The 19,499-nt window shown below is 34.9% G+C and overlaps 2 protein-coding genes across 2 annotated transcripts; one reads left to right on the forward strand and one right to left on the reverse strand.

Annotated features, from left to right (window-relative positions):
• Positions 1-1,445: 1,445 nt before the first annotated feature.
• Positions 1,446-6,812, forward strand: LOC107955514 (granule-bound starch synthase 2, chloroplastic/amyloplastic). The gene is made up of 8 exons (XM_016891304.2): positions 1,446-2,083; positions 2,602-3,133; positions 3,236-3,300; positions 3,592-3,669; positions 3,763-3,873; positions 4,327-4,371; positions 4,896-5,069; positions 5,538-6,812. The coding sequence occupies exons 1-8, from the start codon at positions 1,850-1,852 to the stop codon at positions 6,492-6,494; spliced, it is 2,196 nt and encodes a 731-aa protein (XP_016746793.2). The 5' UTR covers positions 1,446-1,849; the 3' UTR covers positions 6,495-6,812.
• Positions 6,813-15,435: 8,623 nt separating this feature from the next.
• Positions 15,436-15,900, reverse strand: LOC107955513 (protein transport protein Sec61 subunit beta). The gene has a single exon (XM_016891303.2). It carries the CDS (start codon positions 15,895-15,897, stop codon positions 15,652-15,654), a length of 246 nt encoding a protein of 81 aa, XP_016746792.1. The 5' UTR covers positions 15,898-15,900; the 3' UTR covers positions 15,436-15,651.
• Positions 15,901-19,499: the final 3,599 nt, after the last annotated feature.

Consider the following 19,499-nt stretch of genomic DNA (forward strand, 5'->3'; position numbering starts at 1 on the left):
TGGAATTAGAATTGGGTTAAGAAGATAATTTAATTGCACAGATTATTTAAATTTATGAATTAAATAAATAATATTTTAGAATAAAAATTTTGTTATCGGGTTGGATAAACTATATAAGTTGGTTTGAATACCAGATAACATGTATAATTGTACATAATACACAAAAAGGTTCCAATATGCTCATTAAACATGTGATGGGCAGCACCTAGGGTTCCGAGAGTAGGGGTGTCACCGCTTACCTTGTGTAATCCCAGTGGGGCACAATATTTTCTATTAGAATATTATTATTTTGCCTCCTCTTATTCAAGTAGAACTTTTGTCGTTTTTCCATAGGGATTATGGGCTAAGCCAAATACACATCACTTTAAGCGTAGTTACTCTATTGGATTATAATGAGATTTATTTCAAAGTAAATTTTACTTTTCAGCAGTACTCGAGTTAGGCTTCTAGCCTATAAAGAGATTTAATTTTCTCCACATGAAAACTAAAAGTTTTAATTGTGTGTTCGATTCGTGTAATTAGAGCCCACTCTCTAAGCAAACCAAAAGTTTGAGAATAGTGGAGAAAATCATGCTAGTTAAAAGCCGAGAAACAACCAGCACCTCTTACACGAAAACACAAGTACTAAATTGGTAATTTTTATTACTACAAAAAACACAAAAGTTCAGTTGTAACACACTTCATCATCCCGGTTTACTAGAGAGCACATGAAACAAAATTCTTAAAAATCTTTAAAATTTCAAACCTTAAATCATTTTTTTAAAATCATAAAATTAAGTTTAAAACAATTTTGGAGGTTTAGAAACATATTAAAACCATTTAGAATCATTTTGCAAGCAATTAAAAGTGTCTGAAACGAAAAATGAGTTTCGATGTATTCAAAATTCTCAAAACAATGTTGTGGCCCAAGTTCAAGACTTAAGTATCGATACATAAAATCTATGTATGAGTTCTATGTGCATTTAATATAGACTTGCCTTACATTTTGCTAGTTTGATCTTGGATCCGTAATCTTGCTCCGTGATTGATTATCTTTAACCTTAATTATTATATGTAGGCTCATTTTGAGTTCGCATTTAACACTTGTAATATCTATTTTTATTATATATAGGCTCATGCAAGTAGGATTCTATTATTTTTATTCGGTTGTTAGGTCAACGACCAAATAAGTTCTTGGGTTGAATCTCTAAAATTGAACTCGACTTCTATGAGTATGAAAGTACTCTACATGTACTATAAAGGATTGTTTCCTAACATGCATGACAAAAATAAATACAGTGATTTAGTAACATCTTAAACTCAGCTCATGCATGTAAAAAAATCCTTTCATAAAAAAAAATCTGAAAAATGACTTATTCATACCTACTTAATAATAAATAATATTAAAATTTTATATTATTAAAGTTAAAATTTATGATAACATACATATTTTGAATAAAAGAAACATGTAACGTTCTTTAAAGAAGATTTTAGTAAAACTCTTCATTTACGTTCAGCAAATTTTCAGCCAATTCAAGCTTTAAAAAGAAATCCCATTTTTTTTTCATGTTTTCTTATCATTTTCTGATGTAACACCTGACCTTTTCGCTCTTTAATTTGCCATTCATCCTTTTTCTTCTGTTTTCTGTTCTCGAGTCCCAATTTCCTCGGTTGGTGTCTATTCCCACTGTTTCAATATAAAAAAAGCTATTTTATTTTTCTAAAAACAATTAAACATTTTCTTCTGTTTTTTTTTTTTGGCCTTTTTGGTCATTCCCATTTCCCAAATCATCTTCTTGATTGTTAAAATAAATACCCTTTTTTCAGTTCTTTATGGTTTATTTTGTTTCATAGTTTCTAGAACTAGGAAATGGCTACCATTGGCTGTTCTTCCACTTTTATCATTGAAAGAAAAAGTAGACATGTTTTCACTTCCTCAACTTTGAGTCCAACAAAGATTGAAAATTTGGCTGTTTTTAGTGGTTCAACAAGAGGGGTTTCTTTGTTTTGTAATAGAGGGCAGCTTTGGAGGTTTAAGCCTGTAAGAATTGCTGGTGATGACCCAGAGGGTTCACTTCAGTTTACAATTAAGAAGAGCAAGAAGGTACTTGCCTTGCAAAGTGACTCTTCTTTGTATTTTTAATTGTAAATGTTGCCATTGGATTGAAATGGGTCTTTAATGTATAATTGTTTTATTTTGTAGGCTGTGATTGTTTATTTACCTTGAATGTGAACTTTGTAAGTGGTATAGTGTGCAACAAACAAAGATTAAAATGAAATTGGGTAAAGGAATTGTGAACCTTTCTGGAATAGGAACTTTTAGATTTTACACCTAACTTGCAATAACACTCCGTTGAATCATCATATAAATTTAGCCAGTAATCTTTGTAGCTTTCAATGGGTATATAAGAACATTGCTGCCTTTATAGTTCAAGAGAGAGGGGAGAGGATTCCATTGGGATCACAATGCTGATGAAGTCCCTTGTGGACTAGTTTCTAGCCATCTGAAATATTAAATAGTTGAATATTATCTTTCAAGAGCTATAAACGAGTTTTCCTGCAGTATCCGTTTGCGAGAATTGAAATCAAAATGGTGCTATTTATCTTCTTTATCCATGGCAGATTGCAGAAACAAGGAAACTGGTTTCGTCCTTAAAAAGTAATATTACTGACTTAGATGAAAATGAAGCTTTTCATGAGCAGAGGGATAAGTCTCTTCCTGATGTGGATCTCACTTCAAGCAGCTCTATTAGTACAGTTGAAGGCAAAAATGGGAGCATTCTTTCAAGCAGTCATGTTACTTCAACTGTGAAGGACATATCGGAGATACGACCTTCAGATGAAGCTGGTGATGAACCTGAAGTACATTTGTCTTCAGAAAAGGCCTCCTCAGATTTAGGTTCTACCAAACTGCTGAAAACCACTGATTCGAAAGCTTTTAAGTCTGACATGCTTCCTTCTTTTCCCTCAAGTTCCTCTGATGCTGTCCTACTTACATCTGTTGAGAATGAAAATTTGACCAAAACAAGCCTAGAAATGGTTGGTGAGGTACATGATCCTGCAGTTGAAAGTACAAAACCCCCACCACTAGCCGGTGCAAACGTAATGAACATTATATTAGTAGCTGCAGAATGTGCCCCATGGTCTAAAACAGGTAGTATTCCAGTTATAGATAAATTTGAGATGATAGTCTCTCTTCTCTTTTCGTGATAGATAGATGATATATAACTTGGAGGCTGCTGTAATCTTATTATAGGTGGGCTTGGAGATGTTGCCGGCTCTTTACCAAAGGCTTTGGCTAGACGGGGACACAGGGTTATGGTATTTTTTTTCTACTTTCTATGTTAAATCAAATACTTCGCATTGCAATACATATGTAAACTCTATCCACGGGAGGTATCACCAACTTAAGCAAATTTGTATCGTAGGCTTAGTTTAGCTAAACCTTTCTATTTTCTATTTTCCTTTTTGTCTAGTTGATCCAGTGACCATTCTCTTATGGTTTCATTACCCTGCCAGTTCATGAACAGTTTGACTTTACCAACCATGATCCTACAGATGCCTGTGGCTCTTTAGATGCTTTCATTAGTAAATTCCTTTCTTTTTACTTAGGTTGTGGCACCTCGGTATGCTGAGTATGTTGAACCTCGAGATATAGGAGTTCGAAAGATGTATAAGGTGGATGGTCAGGTACGACACAAGCTGTTGTAAATAACATAGATTTGATTGTTAAACAAAACAGGCTATTGCACTGCATGATCTTTGATGATATGTTATTTGTAGGATATGGAAGTATCATATTTCCACACCTATATTGATGGTGTGGATTTCATATTCATGGATACTCCTATGTTTCGCCATATGCAGTATAACATTTATGGAGGAAAACGAGAGGTAGGATATGCTTTCTTGTGGTTTGTTAATGATTGGTTAGTAATTCAAATAAGTTGTAATTACACTTCGTAATTTAGTTTAATTTCAGAATAATATTCTATGTTCAAAATGTGCCAAATGTATTATAAACCTGAGAGAAGGAAAAGATGGAAATTTTGCTATCAAGTTAATATTAATGTTAATCTAAGGGTGATTATAAGTACTATAAATTTTTTCCTTAGAAGTCTATGTAACTTCTTTAAGGTCTTCCATTAGTGTGATCGGATGTTGGCGGTGCTAGAAGCGTGTAATATTTGCTATGCATTAGTTTGAAACAGTGTCTTTTGCAATCTCTATTTTGTATTAGAACAGAAGTAACCTTACCAATTAGGAGATGCAATAAACTTGATGGCTTTTCTTTGCTCACCATATTCAGCATTTTGAATGTTGCATGATTTTGGTCTCATTGTACAGGATATTTTGAAGCGCATGGTATTGTTTTGCAAGGCAGCTGTTGAGGTACATATTTTAAAATTACCTTGAATCATACAGAAATACTGTAATCTGGTCGGATAGACATGATAGGGAAAACCGATGGATTATTGCTGATGTTTGATTTGAAAAGTAAGTTACACAGTCACACTCATTGCGGAGTTTAAATAAAATGACTAGTTACAAAAGGGGCATTGTTGATTGTGTGAGGTTTCAACTAGCCTCTAAATTATTCTTACTAAGATAAATCATGGAAAAAGGAAATCTACTTAGATAAATTGTGGTGAATGTAACATGGAGTTCACTATGATTCATCAGCATGTTTCCAACACAGCTTCTAGAAACAACTGCCAAAGTATATTGGTCTGCTTTGCACCTGATTATGCTACATCTTTACTTCCTATGCTAGATCACTCTTATATTATTCTTGGGGAACTTAAAGGTTTTCTCAAGTCCATTTTCTTATTTTCTGGCATAGCCTCATTGTTTGTTGAATATAATTGATTGATTAGATTATAGTGTCATATGGTGAAGAAGTTGTTTTTTTTTAGGTTCCTTGGTATGTTCCATGTGGAGGTGTCTGCTATGGAGATGGAAATCTGGTTTTCATTGCTAATGATTGGCATACCGCCTTGTTGCCAGTCTACTTGAAGGCTAATTATCGAGACAACGGTTTGATGTCCTTCACTAGATCCATTCTCGTCATCCATAATATTGCTTACCAGGTTTGTCCTATGCTAATTCGCTTGATTTGATCATTTTATAGGAAAAAGGGATCAGGTCATTTATATTTTTGCTTTGTTCTTAATAGAAATTAAGAACTTATATCATAGTGTATTCACATTTTTTCCTCAATTCTTTGCTTGGTTCTTGTGCGCCAATAGAATCTTATACAAAATCATTTGTTATTTTGCATTGCATACTTAAATAAAAGAGAATGCATAGAGCATTCCACAGATCATGATAACTGTACATACCTTGTCTGCAATTCTCTCTTGAAATTTAATTTATATCTAGGACAACTATGGAAAAATATAATTTATTTGCTGCTCTGTTGCATCTAAGTGCATGACTTAATCTCCTGAAAGAGATTGGAGAATGAGAATTCGAAAGCATTTGCTATTATGATAAGTGCTTTTAGAGCTTAATTCTCTGAATTTCTTTGTATGGATTCTAACAGATATTGTTTTCAGGGGCGGGGGCCCATGGAGGATTTTTGTTCTGTCGGTCTACCAGATCACTACAAGGACCTTTTCAAGTTATATGACCCTGTCGGAGGTGAGCACTTCAATATCTTTGCAGCAGGACTAAAGACTGCAGACAGAGTGGTCACTGTTAGCCATGGATATGCTTGGGAGATTAGAACTTTGGAAGGTGGTTGGGGTTTGCATGGGATCATAAATGAATGTGACTGGAAATTGCAAGGTATAGTGAACGGAATCGATATGGAGGACTGGAATCCGCAACATGATGTTCACCTCCAATCAGATGGTTATACTAACTACTCCATCGAAACACTGCAGCCTGGCAAGGCTCAGTGCAAGGCAGCCTTGCAGAAGGAGCTCGGGCTACCTGTTCGTGAAGATGTCCCACTGATAGGTTTTATTGGGAGACTGGATCATCAAAAGGGTGTCGATATAATTGCTGAGGCAATTCCCTGGATGATGGACCAGGATTTGCAATTAGTATTGTTAGGCACTGGCAGACAGGACTTGGAAGAGCTGCTTAGGCAGTTTGAAGACCAACATCATGACAAAGTCCGGGGGTGGGTAGGATTTTCTGTACAGACAGCTCATCGTATAACAGCTGGGGCGGATATTTTACTCATGCCATCAAGATTTGAACCCTGTGGACTGAACCAACTGTATGCTATGTGCTATGGAACAATTCCAGTTGTTCACGCAGTCGGTGGGTTGAGAGACACGGTGCAGCCTTTCAATCCATTTGAAGAGTCGGGGTTTGGTTGGACATTTGACAGTGCTGATGCAAGTAAGTTGATACATGCGTTAGGGAACTGCTTGTTGACATATTGTGAGTACAAAGAGAGTTGGGACGGACTTCGAAGACGGGGTATGATGCAAGACCTCAGTTGGGACAATGCTGCTCAGAAATATGAGGAGGTCCTTGTTGCTGCCAAATACCAATGGTGAGCCATCTTTGACTTAAATATTCTATCGATTTCTGAGTTGGTTGACATGGTGGAAATCCCGACCAAATTGATAGCCAAGTCGGTGAGTTGGCAGAAATCCTGGTACGAAGTAGTTGCAGCGATGAGCTTGTTCCTGAAAATGCTGCAAGTGTAGATAAATAAATTTGGACTTTCTTTCAGTTTTCTGTTCAAAGGTTAGTGGAAAGCTTACTATTACCATTGTTAATATGAGGTGAGCTTGTTGGCTTTTTAATCTTCCAAATAAATTCTACTGTATTAGTCTTTTATTGCTTGAAAAAAACTTCTAAAAGTTTGAACATATCTATATTTGACATTTACACTTAGCCTTGAGTGGTATTAGTCAAATAGCTATTATTGAGTCTGGAGTGGTATTAGTCAAATAGCTATTATTGTACAGAAGATGGTTGAAGAAAGGTAAAAGAATCCATTTTCTTCTGCACATCATTGTCAAATGCCGATGCAGACCCCCAAGCAATCTCTCATAATAATTGTTCATTTAAAAGAGGTCACAGTAAGATTTATTTTAAAAGAATTAAGGAAATTTAGAGTTAGGAATAAATCTTAAAATTATATATGAAGTTTGTTTCACAATATGTCGTGTTATATGTAAATTTTGATTTTGTGTAATTTTATACGTAATATTTTAATTTGATTTGATTTTTGTAAATTGCAAATATAATTATTGATATAAAATGTACTAAAAAGAAATATTGATGCAGCACTATTTTTTAAGTTTATATATTATATACACAAATAATCTCCTTTAATTTGAACAACAGGCTAAGGCTTCCCTGAGGGAAAAAACTAACACCAAAACAACAATTACTGGGTATTTGCATAATCAAGTTTATTTGAATAGTTACCTTAAGCTTCAACAATTTAATATTTAAAAAATTTCAAACTTTAAAGATCACCATAATCAATTCAAAAGAAATGCTTTAAGACAAATAAATGAAAGAAAGGTGTTATGGAGGAAAATTCAATATGTTAAAATCGTTATTGTTGCGTCGTGTTTTGGCTAAAAACAATTAGCAAAACGATGTATTTTGAGTCAGTCCTCTATGTCTAGTTAAAAGGTGAGTTTTAGGGTATTGTTAGTTAATGAAACGATGCATTAGAGAGGAGGTTACAGCTGTCGAATAACAACTTCTATAACCTATAATTGTTGTTTTGTTTTCATTTTAAGCAGAAGGAGAATGTATGGAACGTTTATGCATTTTCAGTGAATGAATTCTATTTCTTCTTCATCTCTCATCTCTTTTATTTTTTGCTTTCTTCTTTTCTAAATCTATTGTAATAAATGTATCAGAGCCTATCGATCCTCCATAACCGGTGAAGGAATGACAACTTGACTTCAAAAAGAGATAGGTTATTTTCAACAGGAAGCTACTCAGCTCCGGATTGAGTTATCTCAGTGGGACACTAAGCTTGACAACCATTTAAAGGAACTCTGAGATGATTTCCATAGTGAGATCAAATCTGAGTTATAAAACTTGTTTGAACAATACTTGGGTCATCCACCCTTTGTTACTGTTGTTGGGTCTTCTCAAGACAAAGGGAAGGGCATTTTAGGTGGCCCTCCATTTGGTTTTTCCCCAAATGACACCATGATTGTTTCTCCCTAATGGATCTGGGAACACCTTTCCATGTGAGCAACAAAGAAGGACTTCTATACTCTTATTTACAGTGTCCAAAGTTTGATGGAACTGATTTCTAGGGATGGTGATCCAAACTGGAGCAAATTTTGAAGCTGAAGGTGTTGTCGATAGTGCCAAGGTAAGGACAGTGATGATGCACTCGGAAGGAAAGACATTCGATTGGCATCATTTTTATTCTTAGAAGCAAAGAGGGTTTTGTCACGTGTCAAATGATATGCGATTTGTGCAAGTATACACGTCGAATCAAGTAATAAAGTGATGAGAGAGTATTATTCCCACAAGGATCAGATTGAGGCACAAAAGTAATCAAGTTATTATAATGAAATACGACTAATGCTATGGTAAAGTTATGATAAGTATGCAATGGTAATTAAAAGGAATAATGATGTATGCAAAATGTGGAATTAATGAATACCTGGAAATGTTATGGCAAAACGAGAGTAGAAATGTGATGGCAATTATGAGAATTACTACAGGAATATTATGTAAATGAACAAATAAATAACTAAGAATGATATGGTAAAGATACGGTGACAAAGAATAAATGATATATGATGTTGATTTGGAGGTTGGATTACTAAAAGTCTACCTTTACTGTCAATAATACCTTGGCAAAATCATATTCAGCTTACTGCCTAGAAAAGTTCTAAAATGGTCTGCTTCTTTCGAGAGCAAAAACCTTAAGTTACCTTGCCCATGTCTATAGGTCTTTAATACGGTACCCTGTACTGTTTTCCTTCTGTATGAATGCTACTTTATGTCTAGAGTATACTGCAAGTATCTGTCAAGTACTTGCTCATATCATTAAGTTTCAGTCCAACTAATCCAATCTTTTCAAAATTAGATTTAGTTTATGGGCATGTTGAACAGTCATTTATGTCTAGGGATTGCACGCATATAATTAAAAATAAAATAATTGAATGAAACAGTAAATTGATTTGGATCTATGCTTCAACCATTAAAGAAAATAAAAGTTTCATTATGTAATCCCAACCCAATGAGATTTAGCTCATGGATTGGCACATAAAATTCAAAACGAAAATAACATCCAACACTATTTTCATCATTCAATTCACGAAAGAACAAAGTAAGAAATACAAAAGACTTTGGGAAGATAGATTTCGCCTGTCCAGTTCAAACTCTAGGAGCAGTGTCTTGTGATGGCTGAGAGGGACTGCTTTCATCTTCCTCTTTCCGTCTCTACTCAGTCACTACCCTCTATTTTTACCTAAGGATCTCTTCCTTTTATTTGTCTTTTTGGGTTTTCTTCTTTGGCTTTTTATAGCTTTTTTTCCTAGGTTAAATCGAACAACTCATGTTTATTTTTTCCTATTTTTAAATTCTTTTTTTCAACAACCCAAGATTATCTTCTTTTTAAATTCTTTTTCTAGGAGAAAAACCAACAGCCCAGGATTTTTTTCCCTCTTTTTTAGGCAGATTTTTCTGGTACAAGTACAATTGGGCTGAAACTAGTATGCGTTGAGTGTTGACTCGATATGTCCAACCTTTTGCCCTGGCAAACCTTCACTCTTTTATTTCTCGCTCCTCAACATGCACCTGCCAAACCAACAAACATAGCTCTACCACAAGCAATTAAAAGTACCTAATATTTAAACATAGTCCAAGCTACTAATGAAATTATGAAAATACGAATGAAATGTTTTAAAATGCAATTAAATGTACTTAAGTACAAACAATTAGCTAGGTCTAAAGGCATGAAATATAACTCTTTTCAAGAGTTATCAAGATTCACTTGTTAACATGAGACAGTTATGCTTGCAACTTGAAGGAAAGATTTGGCTCTAGCTCCTTTCAAGATCTTATGGAAGAACTGGTATCCCTGCAGCAATAAGGCTCAGTTGACTAATTCCATGATGACTTTGTAAGTCTTTTCAATCAACTTCAATTACTTGAGAACTATGCCTTGAGCATTTTCACCAATAACCTAAAATTAGAGATTGGGCAATACTTGCAATTGTTCAAACTTGAGACATTGGTAGAAAAATTTTTGGTAGCTAGGTAAATAGAGAACATTTTAATGAACTCTCAAAGTAATATCCTTCAGTAGGTGTTGGTGGACACACTTGATCCCCAACTTTGTTCCTTACTATAAGGGTTAGTCTGATCTCGACCCCCACTTATGTTTTTAATGGCTCTACTTCAAGTAAAAATAGTCAAAAGGCTACTAATAGAGCCCTTTCCCAAAACTACTATAGGGGATATAAGGAAAAAAATGTTTATCTTTCTGATGTGCAATTCTAACAGCCCAAAAGTCAGTGGTGTCGGAAAATATGATTTCAGGATCTCGTCTCCATTTTAAGCAAAAAGAGAATGTATAGAACATTTATGCATTTTTAATGAATGAATTATGTTTCTTCTTCATCTCTCATCTCTTTTCCTCTTTTCTTTTTTGCTTTTTTCTCTTCTATAAATCTACTGTAACAAAAGGGTACTTATATTTTCCAATATAACCAAATGTATATAATCCTTACAAGCTTACTAGTATAAGATGTTATTAAAGGCAATATTCTTTTTGATAAAATAACCAAAGAAGTTACTCATTTCTACATTATGACTATTTTCAGTGTCGCTTTAATTCTTCTATCTATCTATCAATCCCAAATCTAATTTCTTGATCTTTCTTTGCTTTTTTTGCCCTACTGTCATGGACCAAAGTGGAAAGCCCGTGACCATCGCACTAAATGCATCCCATAGAGATCTATCGATTAGATGAGAATCATTTAGCCCACGATAACTGGCTCAATTCAAAGAGTTGTTGGAGAAGCCTAGGTGGCCCAATGATGTAGATTTGGAAAGATAGGCAACCTTGGTAAATATGGGAACTAATCTTATAAGATTGAGAGGAATCATATATTATAAAATTAGATTGGATTTAATTATATAAATTGATTATGTAATCTTGTAAATCCCTAGATTTAAAGGATAGGTTAATTTTGTTCGTCAATATAACTTAATCTAGACTGTTGGTTTTGGGAGAGCTCAACTATAAATAGAGAGTCTCTACCTCCTTTATAAATCATTTATTGTATCTTGAATTATTGAAAGTAATCAAATTCTTTGAGAGCATTTACTCAAACACCTCTCGTGCATTATTTTCTGTGGCTTTCTGTTCTTTTGTGCTTTCTTTTGGCTAAAGTTGCTTCTGCTATATAAATTGGTGCCTTATAGGAATTCTAGTTGAATCCTCACTTTGTAGTGGTTAGGTTGACTTAGGCGTGTTTGATTGAAAGGATCACCTAAGGCTGCACGGAATACGAGACTAAATTTCTAGCTCCATTATAGTTAGTATCAAGGCTTTGGTTGCGAAGGCACCATCGAGATGTCGAAAGAAGTTGTCGATCAGAAGTGGGCCAGAAAACAATCCTTTTGAAAGATATGTTGTTAGTTGTAAAGGAACGAGTGGACAAATTCAAGAAGTCCATGAATATTGTAAAAGATCGCATAGACTACTGAATGGAGTAGTCTAGAGATCGCATAGACGACTGAATGGAGTAGTCTAGAGACTATGTGACCATGTTTCTCAATTCTACTGTGGATAAGGTAAACGAGTTGTTAAATTTACATGGGGATAAGCTGACAGAGAGGAATCATGCTCTCAAGGCCATGGTGATAGCTTTGAAAGTGGAAACAATAGCCACGACAAAGACTTTGAGCACAAGAATAGAGGAGCTCGAGGGAGACCTTGCCTTGTGTCGAGCAACCGTTGGAAATTGAGTTTCAAGTGTAGCACTCAATTATAAGGATGTCCCAAAGCCGTAAGAGTTTGCGGGGACAAGGTCTACATGCGATGTGGATAATTTCTTATGAAGGATGAAGCACTATTCCCGTGCCAAAGGCATCATGAAAGATGCGGGTAAGGTAAATACTACTTCTATTTTTCTTACTAATTTTGTGCTTTTATAGTGGCGATAGGTCCACGGATAAAAGGAATAGTGAGATTGTGATTTGAGAAGAGTTCCAACATGATTTAAAGAGGTAGTTTTATCCAGAATTTGCCGAGGATGAAGCTTAGGCAAAGTTGCGATGGCTTGCGCAGCGAGGCACAATGGGGGAATATGTTCGAAAGTTCAAGGAACTCATGCTCTAAATTTCAGATGTGACCGAGATTAAGGCATTGCTTACTTTCAAGAATGGATTAAAGCCATGGGTTAAATAAGAAGTGGAACAATGAGGTGTTCAAGAGTTGTCGAAAGCCATAATATTAGCGAAGTTCGTGGTCAAGTTTGGTTTAGGGAAAGTCAAATTTTGGTCTTCTAAGCCCAACAGGAAGGGCAATAGTGGAGGAGACCATAAGGAAGAGGGACAACGATAATGGCAGCAATAGTGATGGTAGTAATGGGAAACCATGAAATGGGAAGTAGAGATACAATAGCCCAAAAAAGAAGGAGAGCAAGATAAGATGCTACATTTGCAATGGACCACATATAAAGAAGAACTGCCCAAAGATATCTTCATTTTCGGGTATCAAGAGGAATGATGAGCCAGAAGAAGCGAAGCCTGTTAAGAAAAAGACATCAATGATTAATTTGATGGTACTCACTCATGTAAAGAAGAATGGCACGGAAAGGTTGATGTTTGTAGACATCAACATTGCAAGTCAGAAGAGGAGTGCTCTTATTGATACAGGAGCACCAGACTTTATCATATCAGAACAAGCTGCGAGGAAACTTGGTCTTTTGATTAGGAAATCAAATAAGAAAATCAAGATGGTAAATTTCAAGGAGGCCCCAACTGTGGGAGTAGCTCAAGATGTGAAGCTACAAATTGGCGAATGGAAAGACAAGGAAGAATTTGACGTAATCTAGTTAGATGATTACCATTTTTTTGCTTGGCTTAAACTTCATTGACAAGATTTAGGCGGTTATGTTTCTATGGGCCGATCAAATTCAAATCGTTACCAGTCATTTATTATGAATCATTGTGCTGGTGCATCGAGATATGAAGGTTGGGACTAAGGTGCTGTTGTCAATCCAACTAGTCAATGATGTTTCGTATCGAAGGAACATTGACTCGATAGAACGGAGTGCTACGAAAGCCCCTCCAAAAATGTTAATGGCACATGAGATCGATACGAGGCTTGTAGAATTGACTGTGGAGCTACCATTTTTGGGTAAGGTAGGTTGTGTATCGAACTTCGAGGGAAAAGTAGCAATGCGAACACAGTCGGGATGAGTAAATGTTGCAAGTAAGGTATATTTAGAACACTTTGGAAGTATTTTGAATTTTGACTTGTTGGCTTAGCAAGATTATAGGGATCCTTTCAAAGTTCTTAAGCAAAGAGGTTGAGAGATTGTGGGCAATTTAAAGCCAAGTAGTGTAAATCAAGAGGATTGCAATCGGAGCAAGTCAAAATTAGGGCAAGTTAGAACGGAGACTTCTTGCCAACGAAATGTACCAACAAGTGTAATAGCTCAAGTTAAGAGGCGACGGAAGCCAAGTTAAAGGTTCTGAAGAAAGGGACGACCCGATTGCAAGACTAGTCGAGAATGAACCAAATCAACAAGAGAGTTCCAAGGCGAATCAAGTCAGTGTCATTCTGAAGGCGCAACAAGGGTGTTGCAAAAATGGATAGGGGAGAATGTCATAGGCCAAAGTGCAAAGCCCGTGACCATCGCACCAGGTATATCCTATCGAGGTCTATCAATTAGATAGGGGTCATTTAGCCCACAAGAACTGGCCCGATTCAAAGAATTGTTGGAGAAGCCTGTCAGATTGAAGCTTGGGTGGCCCAATGATGTAGATTTAGAAAGATAGGCTACCTTGGTAAATATGAGAACTAATCTTAGAAGATTTAGGGGAATCATATCTTATAAGATTAGATTGGATTTGATTATGTAAATTGATTATGTAATCTTGTAAATCCCTAGATTTAAGGGATAGGTTAATCTCGTCTGTTGATGTAACTTGATTTAGACTGTTGGTTTTGAGAGAGCTCAAATATAAATAGAGAGCCTCCCTCTCACTTGTAAATCATCCATTGTATCTTGAATTGTTAAAAGTAATAATTTTTTAGAGCATTTATTCAAATTCCTCTAGTGTATTGTTTTCTATGGATTTTTGTTCTTTTGTGCTTTCTTTTGGCTAGAGTTGTTTCTGCTATATAAATTGGTGCCTTGGAGGAATTCTTGTTGAATCCTCACTTTGTGGTGGTTAGGTTGACTTAAGCGTATTTGATCGAAAGGATCACCTAAGGTCCACAGAACGCGAGACTAAAATTCTAGCCCCGTAACACTAGAACCTCCAATCTACCAACACAACATCCATATTAAGCTCAAAACAATAGCACGACTTGGCCATTAACCGGTGCCATCTTCTTTAGTTCAACTTCCAATTCCATATGATGATTAGGTGGCAATTCAAAGAGGCATATTTTAACACCATCTTTAACCAAAGTGCTTGAATTCTTGACGCATTCCTTAGTCCTTTGCAATTAAGGTTCCTACATTTCCTACTTGTACAAAGAAGCATGATCCAAATAAAAGAAACCCAATCCAATAGATTCATATATCAATGGAGTTCTTATAATTTCCTCTTTAACCGAATAAAAGGCAGCTCCAATAAGTTTAATCAATTTCAATTGCAAACAACAATCACAACAATTAAACCCACGGTTTGAGCTCAAGCATTTAAGGTTGAAGTCTAGATCAATTTGATTTCTAAGTTTATAATATATTATATTATATTTATATATTATTTAATTTATAACATAAAAAAATTAAATCAATAATAATATATACAATATTATAATGTAAACATTAAAATTTGTTAAAATGCTTATAATAAAATTTTTAATAAATGAAATATATATAATTATTAAATATTAAATTAAAAATAATATAAATATTTTTAAAAAATAGTTAAACCTAAAATGAGTTAATATTAGCCATTCACAAATATGAACTAATTTTAACAAGATTTTAAACTCATATTTCGAATTATACCAAGCTTAAAGGTTAGTGTAATGCTTAAGCTTGGCCCCAACTGACCCATGAAGAAGAGTCTCTAACCTTCTGGTATTATTTTCTTTAGAATAATGACATATTTGACTTTTGTACTTTATCCATTTTTAATTTAATATTTGTATTTTTTATATATACAATTTAATTTGGTACCTAACCCTAATGATTCAAAATATTTGACTACATGATAGGATTAATACCTAAAGTTGGAATATCCTTGTATCATGTTCAAATATTAGTCAAAATAAATGCTGATTACAAATAATTCAAAATAAATGAAGAGTAGAAATAACATTGTCTAAATAACATTATATGAAATTGAGTTTGCACCATCTTCCTCAAACAAGTAGAACAATGTAAACCAATTTTAACCATTGAAACAAAATTGCACCTTTGACACTAGACTTGTTTTTAATCAAAAAAAAAAAACAGTTTTGCTTTGCAACTCAGACTCCTAAATAAATTCTGTTGATTTTTTTTTCTGGCCAACAAATTCCTTTCAACCCTCTCTATGAACAAAATAGAGCTTGCCCATAACATGTAGAACGGCAACAAAAGCAATGAAACCAATACTCATGACAAGCACAACATTCGGCGAGATCTTCAGACCTGGTGCATCATCCGTGTAAAATTGAAGCATGGTCCCAGCAGCCCCTCCTGAGGCTGCACCACTTGTGGTTCTCCGCCTACGCATGCTTGCGGCTGCTGCTGCACTTCCTCTAGGGGGAGCTGTTCCACCAGCCATTTCCTGTAACAAACAAAATCGAAGGAATTCCAGTAAATACTTCCAGAAAACACAGATATGACAGCTTTTCCAAATGAAATATAGATTCTGTTCCTTTTCACAATTTTTCCAGTCCGATATGACTGCTAACTGTTAGGCTTTATGGATACAACTTCAGGAGACAAATTTCCTCTCCGAGCCATATATTCAAAGTCTATCCCCAAGAAGCTTCTCCAAAAACATATTGCTATGCACTGGTGGCTTAAAAACAAAATTAGGTAAAAGTACAATGGAGGGCCCCTGTTTTAGGAGCCAGATTACGTTTTGCTCCCTTTACTAAGAGAAAACTAAAAATTTCATCCATTTTTATGATAAATAACTAGCATGCCTGATAGAACATATTACACGTGGCATGCCACATGTACCTCATTCTGTTATACAAGGGCCAATTTTTAATAGTAGAAATTGATGAACTTTCTATCAGAACGACTTTTGCTCTTTGATCTAAGATACATGGATTAATTTACCAATTTTTTGAGTAAAGAGAGAAAAATTCAATCCGACTCCTAATTTAACGGCCTCCATGATACTTTAACCAGCAAAAATATAAAACTTGTTGAAATAGCTAGCTTCGATGCAGGTGAAATGCATGGGGAATCCAAATGCTATGAAAAACCAAGAGTTATACCAGGTAACCAAATGTCATATTTACTGTTAAAGTAATGTAGTCACTTTTCCAGCAAATAGGGAAGGAAGCCGGTGGGTGTAGGCAAAGCTTTTTATAAGAAAGGTTGACACGAGCTCGTTAATGTTCAATACCATCACTGAATGTGGATTTATGAACCAGATTCCCTTCTGACAGTTAACTTATTTAATTTACACTGATGTCTATATATCTTAATAGAGAATTCCAATCTAGGAAAGGGATAGGGTAGCATTAATAAAATGCCAAAAGAGAAGGGATGGGGAAGGAAGTCGGAGTTCAACTCTACAGCACCTCTCTTAGTAACAAGTGAGACTAGATAGAGAATGTAGAAAACGAGAGTCTAGTAGTAGTAAAGTGCAGGTCCACTTTGCAGAGCCAAGCTTACCTATAAAATATTACCCTAATAGACTTTAGCATTCAGCATTTAAAAGGGTTGATCACTAATGTTGTTTCCTATTGCTGTAGCTATTTTTGTTAATCAGACTCCATTAATTGTCAGAAACGGGTATACCTAAAGTTTTAACATATATCCTTGAAAGGACAAACTTTATACCATGTCCAACTAAAAAACTATATAAACTAGCTTAAAGATAGGTTAGCACCAATTTTTGCCATGCATCAACCAAGATTTCCAGCCTTAAGAATCTTTTGACATGGCACCTCAAATTGGACATAAATTGCTCCCCCCAAAGAAAAAGGCAAACAAATTTTAGTCTATGATGTTTCTCAACTAAACCTTATATAGGGATGGATTTAGCATTCAGCATTTAAAAGGGTTGATCACTAATGTCGTTTCCTACTGCCGTAGCTAGTTTTGTTAATCAGACTCCATTAATTGTCGGAAACGGGTATATCTAAAGTTTTAACATGTACTTGGAAGGTCCTTGAAAGGAAAAACTTTATACCATGTCCAACTAAAAAACTATATAAACTAGCTTAAAGATAGGTTAGCACCAATTTTTGCCATGCATCAACCAAGATTTCCAACCTTAAGAATCTTTTGACATGGCACCTCAACTGGACATAAATTGCTCCCCCCAAAGAAAAAGGCAAACAAATTTTAGTCTATGATGTTTCTCAACTAAACCTTATATAGGGATGGACTTTAGCATTCAGCATTTAAAAGGGTTGATCACTAGTGTCGTTTCCTATTGCTGTAGCTAGTTTTGTTAATCAGACTCCATTAATTGTCGGAAACGGGTATATCTAAAGTTTTAACATGTACTTGGAAGGTCCTTGAAAGGAAAAACTTTATACCATGTCCAACTAAAAAACTATATAAACTAGCTTAAAGATAGGTTAGCACCAATTCTTGCTAAGCATCAACCAAGATTTCCAACCTTAAGAATCTTTTGACATGGCACCTCAACTGGACATAAATTGCTCCCCCCAAAGAAAAAGGCAAACAAATTTTAGTCTATGATGTTTCTCAACTAAACCTTATATAGGGATGGACTTTAGCATTCAGCATTTAAAAGGGTTGATCACTAATGTCGTTCCTATTGCTGTAGCTAGTTTTGTTAATCAGACTCCATTAATTGTCGGAAACGGGTATATCTAAAGTTTTAACATGTACTTGGAAGGTCCTTGAAAGGAAAAACTTTATAGCATGTCCAACTAAAAAACTATATAAACTAGCTTAAAGATAGGTTAGCACCAATTTTTGCTAAGCATCAACCAAGATTTCCAACCTTAAGAATCTTTTGACATGGCACCTCAACTGGACATAAATTGCTGCCCCCAAAGAAAAAGGCAAGCAAATTTTAGTCTATGATGTTTCTCAACTAAACGTTATATAGGGATTGCCATGGATAGTACAGATATCCAACATTACCCAATTCGTGTTTAGCAGATTCAAATAAATTTTGGATATTAGATTCACAATCCACAACAAATTCAAAGGGAATTTGGATATGAACCTTTGGATATCCTTCATCCAAATCTGTTTGGTTTTGGTGCGCATGGTGCATATTCAGATTTGGATATACAGTAGATATTGCTATGTAAATCAGATGTGGATTCGAATAGTAATATTTGAACAACAAGCGGATAATAAACTTAGTTTGATATAGGATAAATGGAGCGGATTTGAAAAATTGCAGATATTCAATCCATTGTCACTATTTGTCTTGCAGGTTACTAATTAAGCAACATGATTGAAAGTAGCACCAGATTTTTTACCTCAACATTACATTTGAGCTAAGCATGAGCATTTGGAATTGTCAAAGTATGCTTGGTTCTGAACTACATGGTTGAACTCCATATTAACTCAGCTAGGGTTAGTAGTTCATAATTAGGAACAAGCATCAGATACAGAACATCATACTAATCACACAGATCTTTCAAATCCCAACGTGTAAAACAAAGCAAACAACTCACATATCTTAATAACAAAGAGCTAATCAGATCAAAAAATTAAATTTATTCTCTTTCATACATAGAAACATAAAAGACAAAAACTTTATAATGAACCCAACAACATAGTCAAACGGTAAAAAAAAGTAATATCGGACTTATGCAGAGATAGATTTGGTAGAAAAAAATAATAATGGATTTCAATAGAACAAGAAAAACCCAGATTGAAAAAAGTGGTTTTTAAGTCAAAAAAGTTCCACCATAGATCAAGAAAAAGGATTGTATAGTAGATAAGCAAAGAACAGCTAAAAGAAATAGGCAGGGGGAAAAACTGAAGAACATCAATGGTACAAAAAGTATATTAATTAAAGGGGCTAAAAGGGTACCTTTGAAATTCAACGACGGATCTGTTGGTTTAAAGGGTTTGGAGCTGTGAAGGTGAAGAAGACTGGAGCTTCTATGAACGGAGGTTATGGCGTTTCTGAAAACAAACTTATATGACGGCGTTTCGGTAAAGGTATTAACTTTTTCTTTTTTTGCATTTTAAGTTTGTTTTTTAAGT

This window comes from Gossypium hirsutum, chromosome A07 (assembly GCF_007990345.1).
Source record: "Gossypium hirsutum isolate 1008001.06 chromosome A07, Gossypium_hirsutum_v2.1, whole genome shotgun sequence".
Lineage (NCBI taxonomy): Eukaryota > Viridiplantae > Streptophyta > Magnoliopsida > Malvales > Malvaceae > Gossypium > Gossypium hirsutum.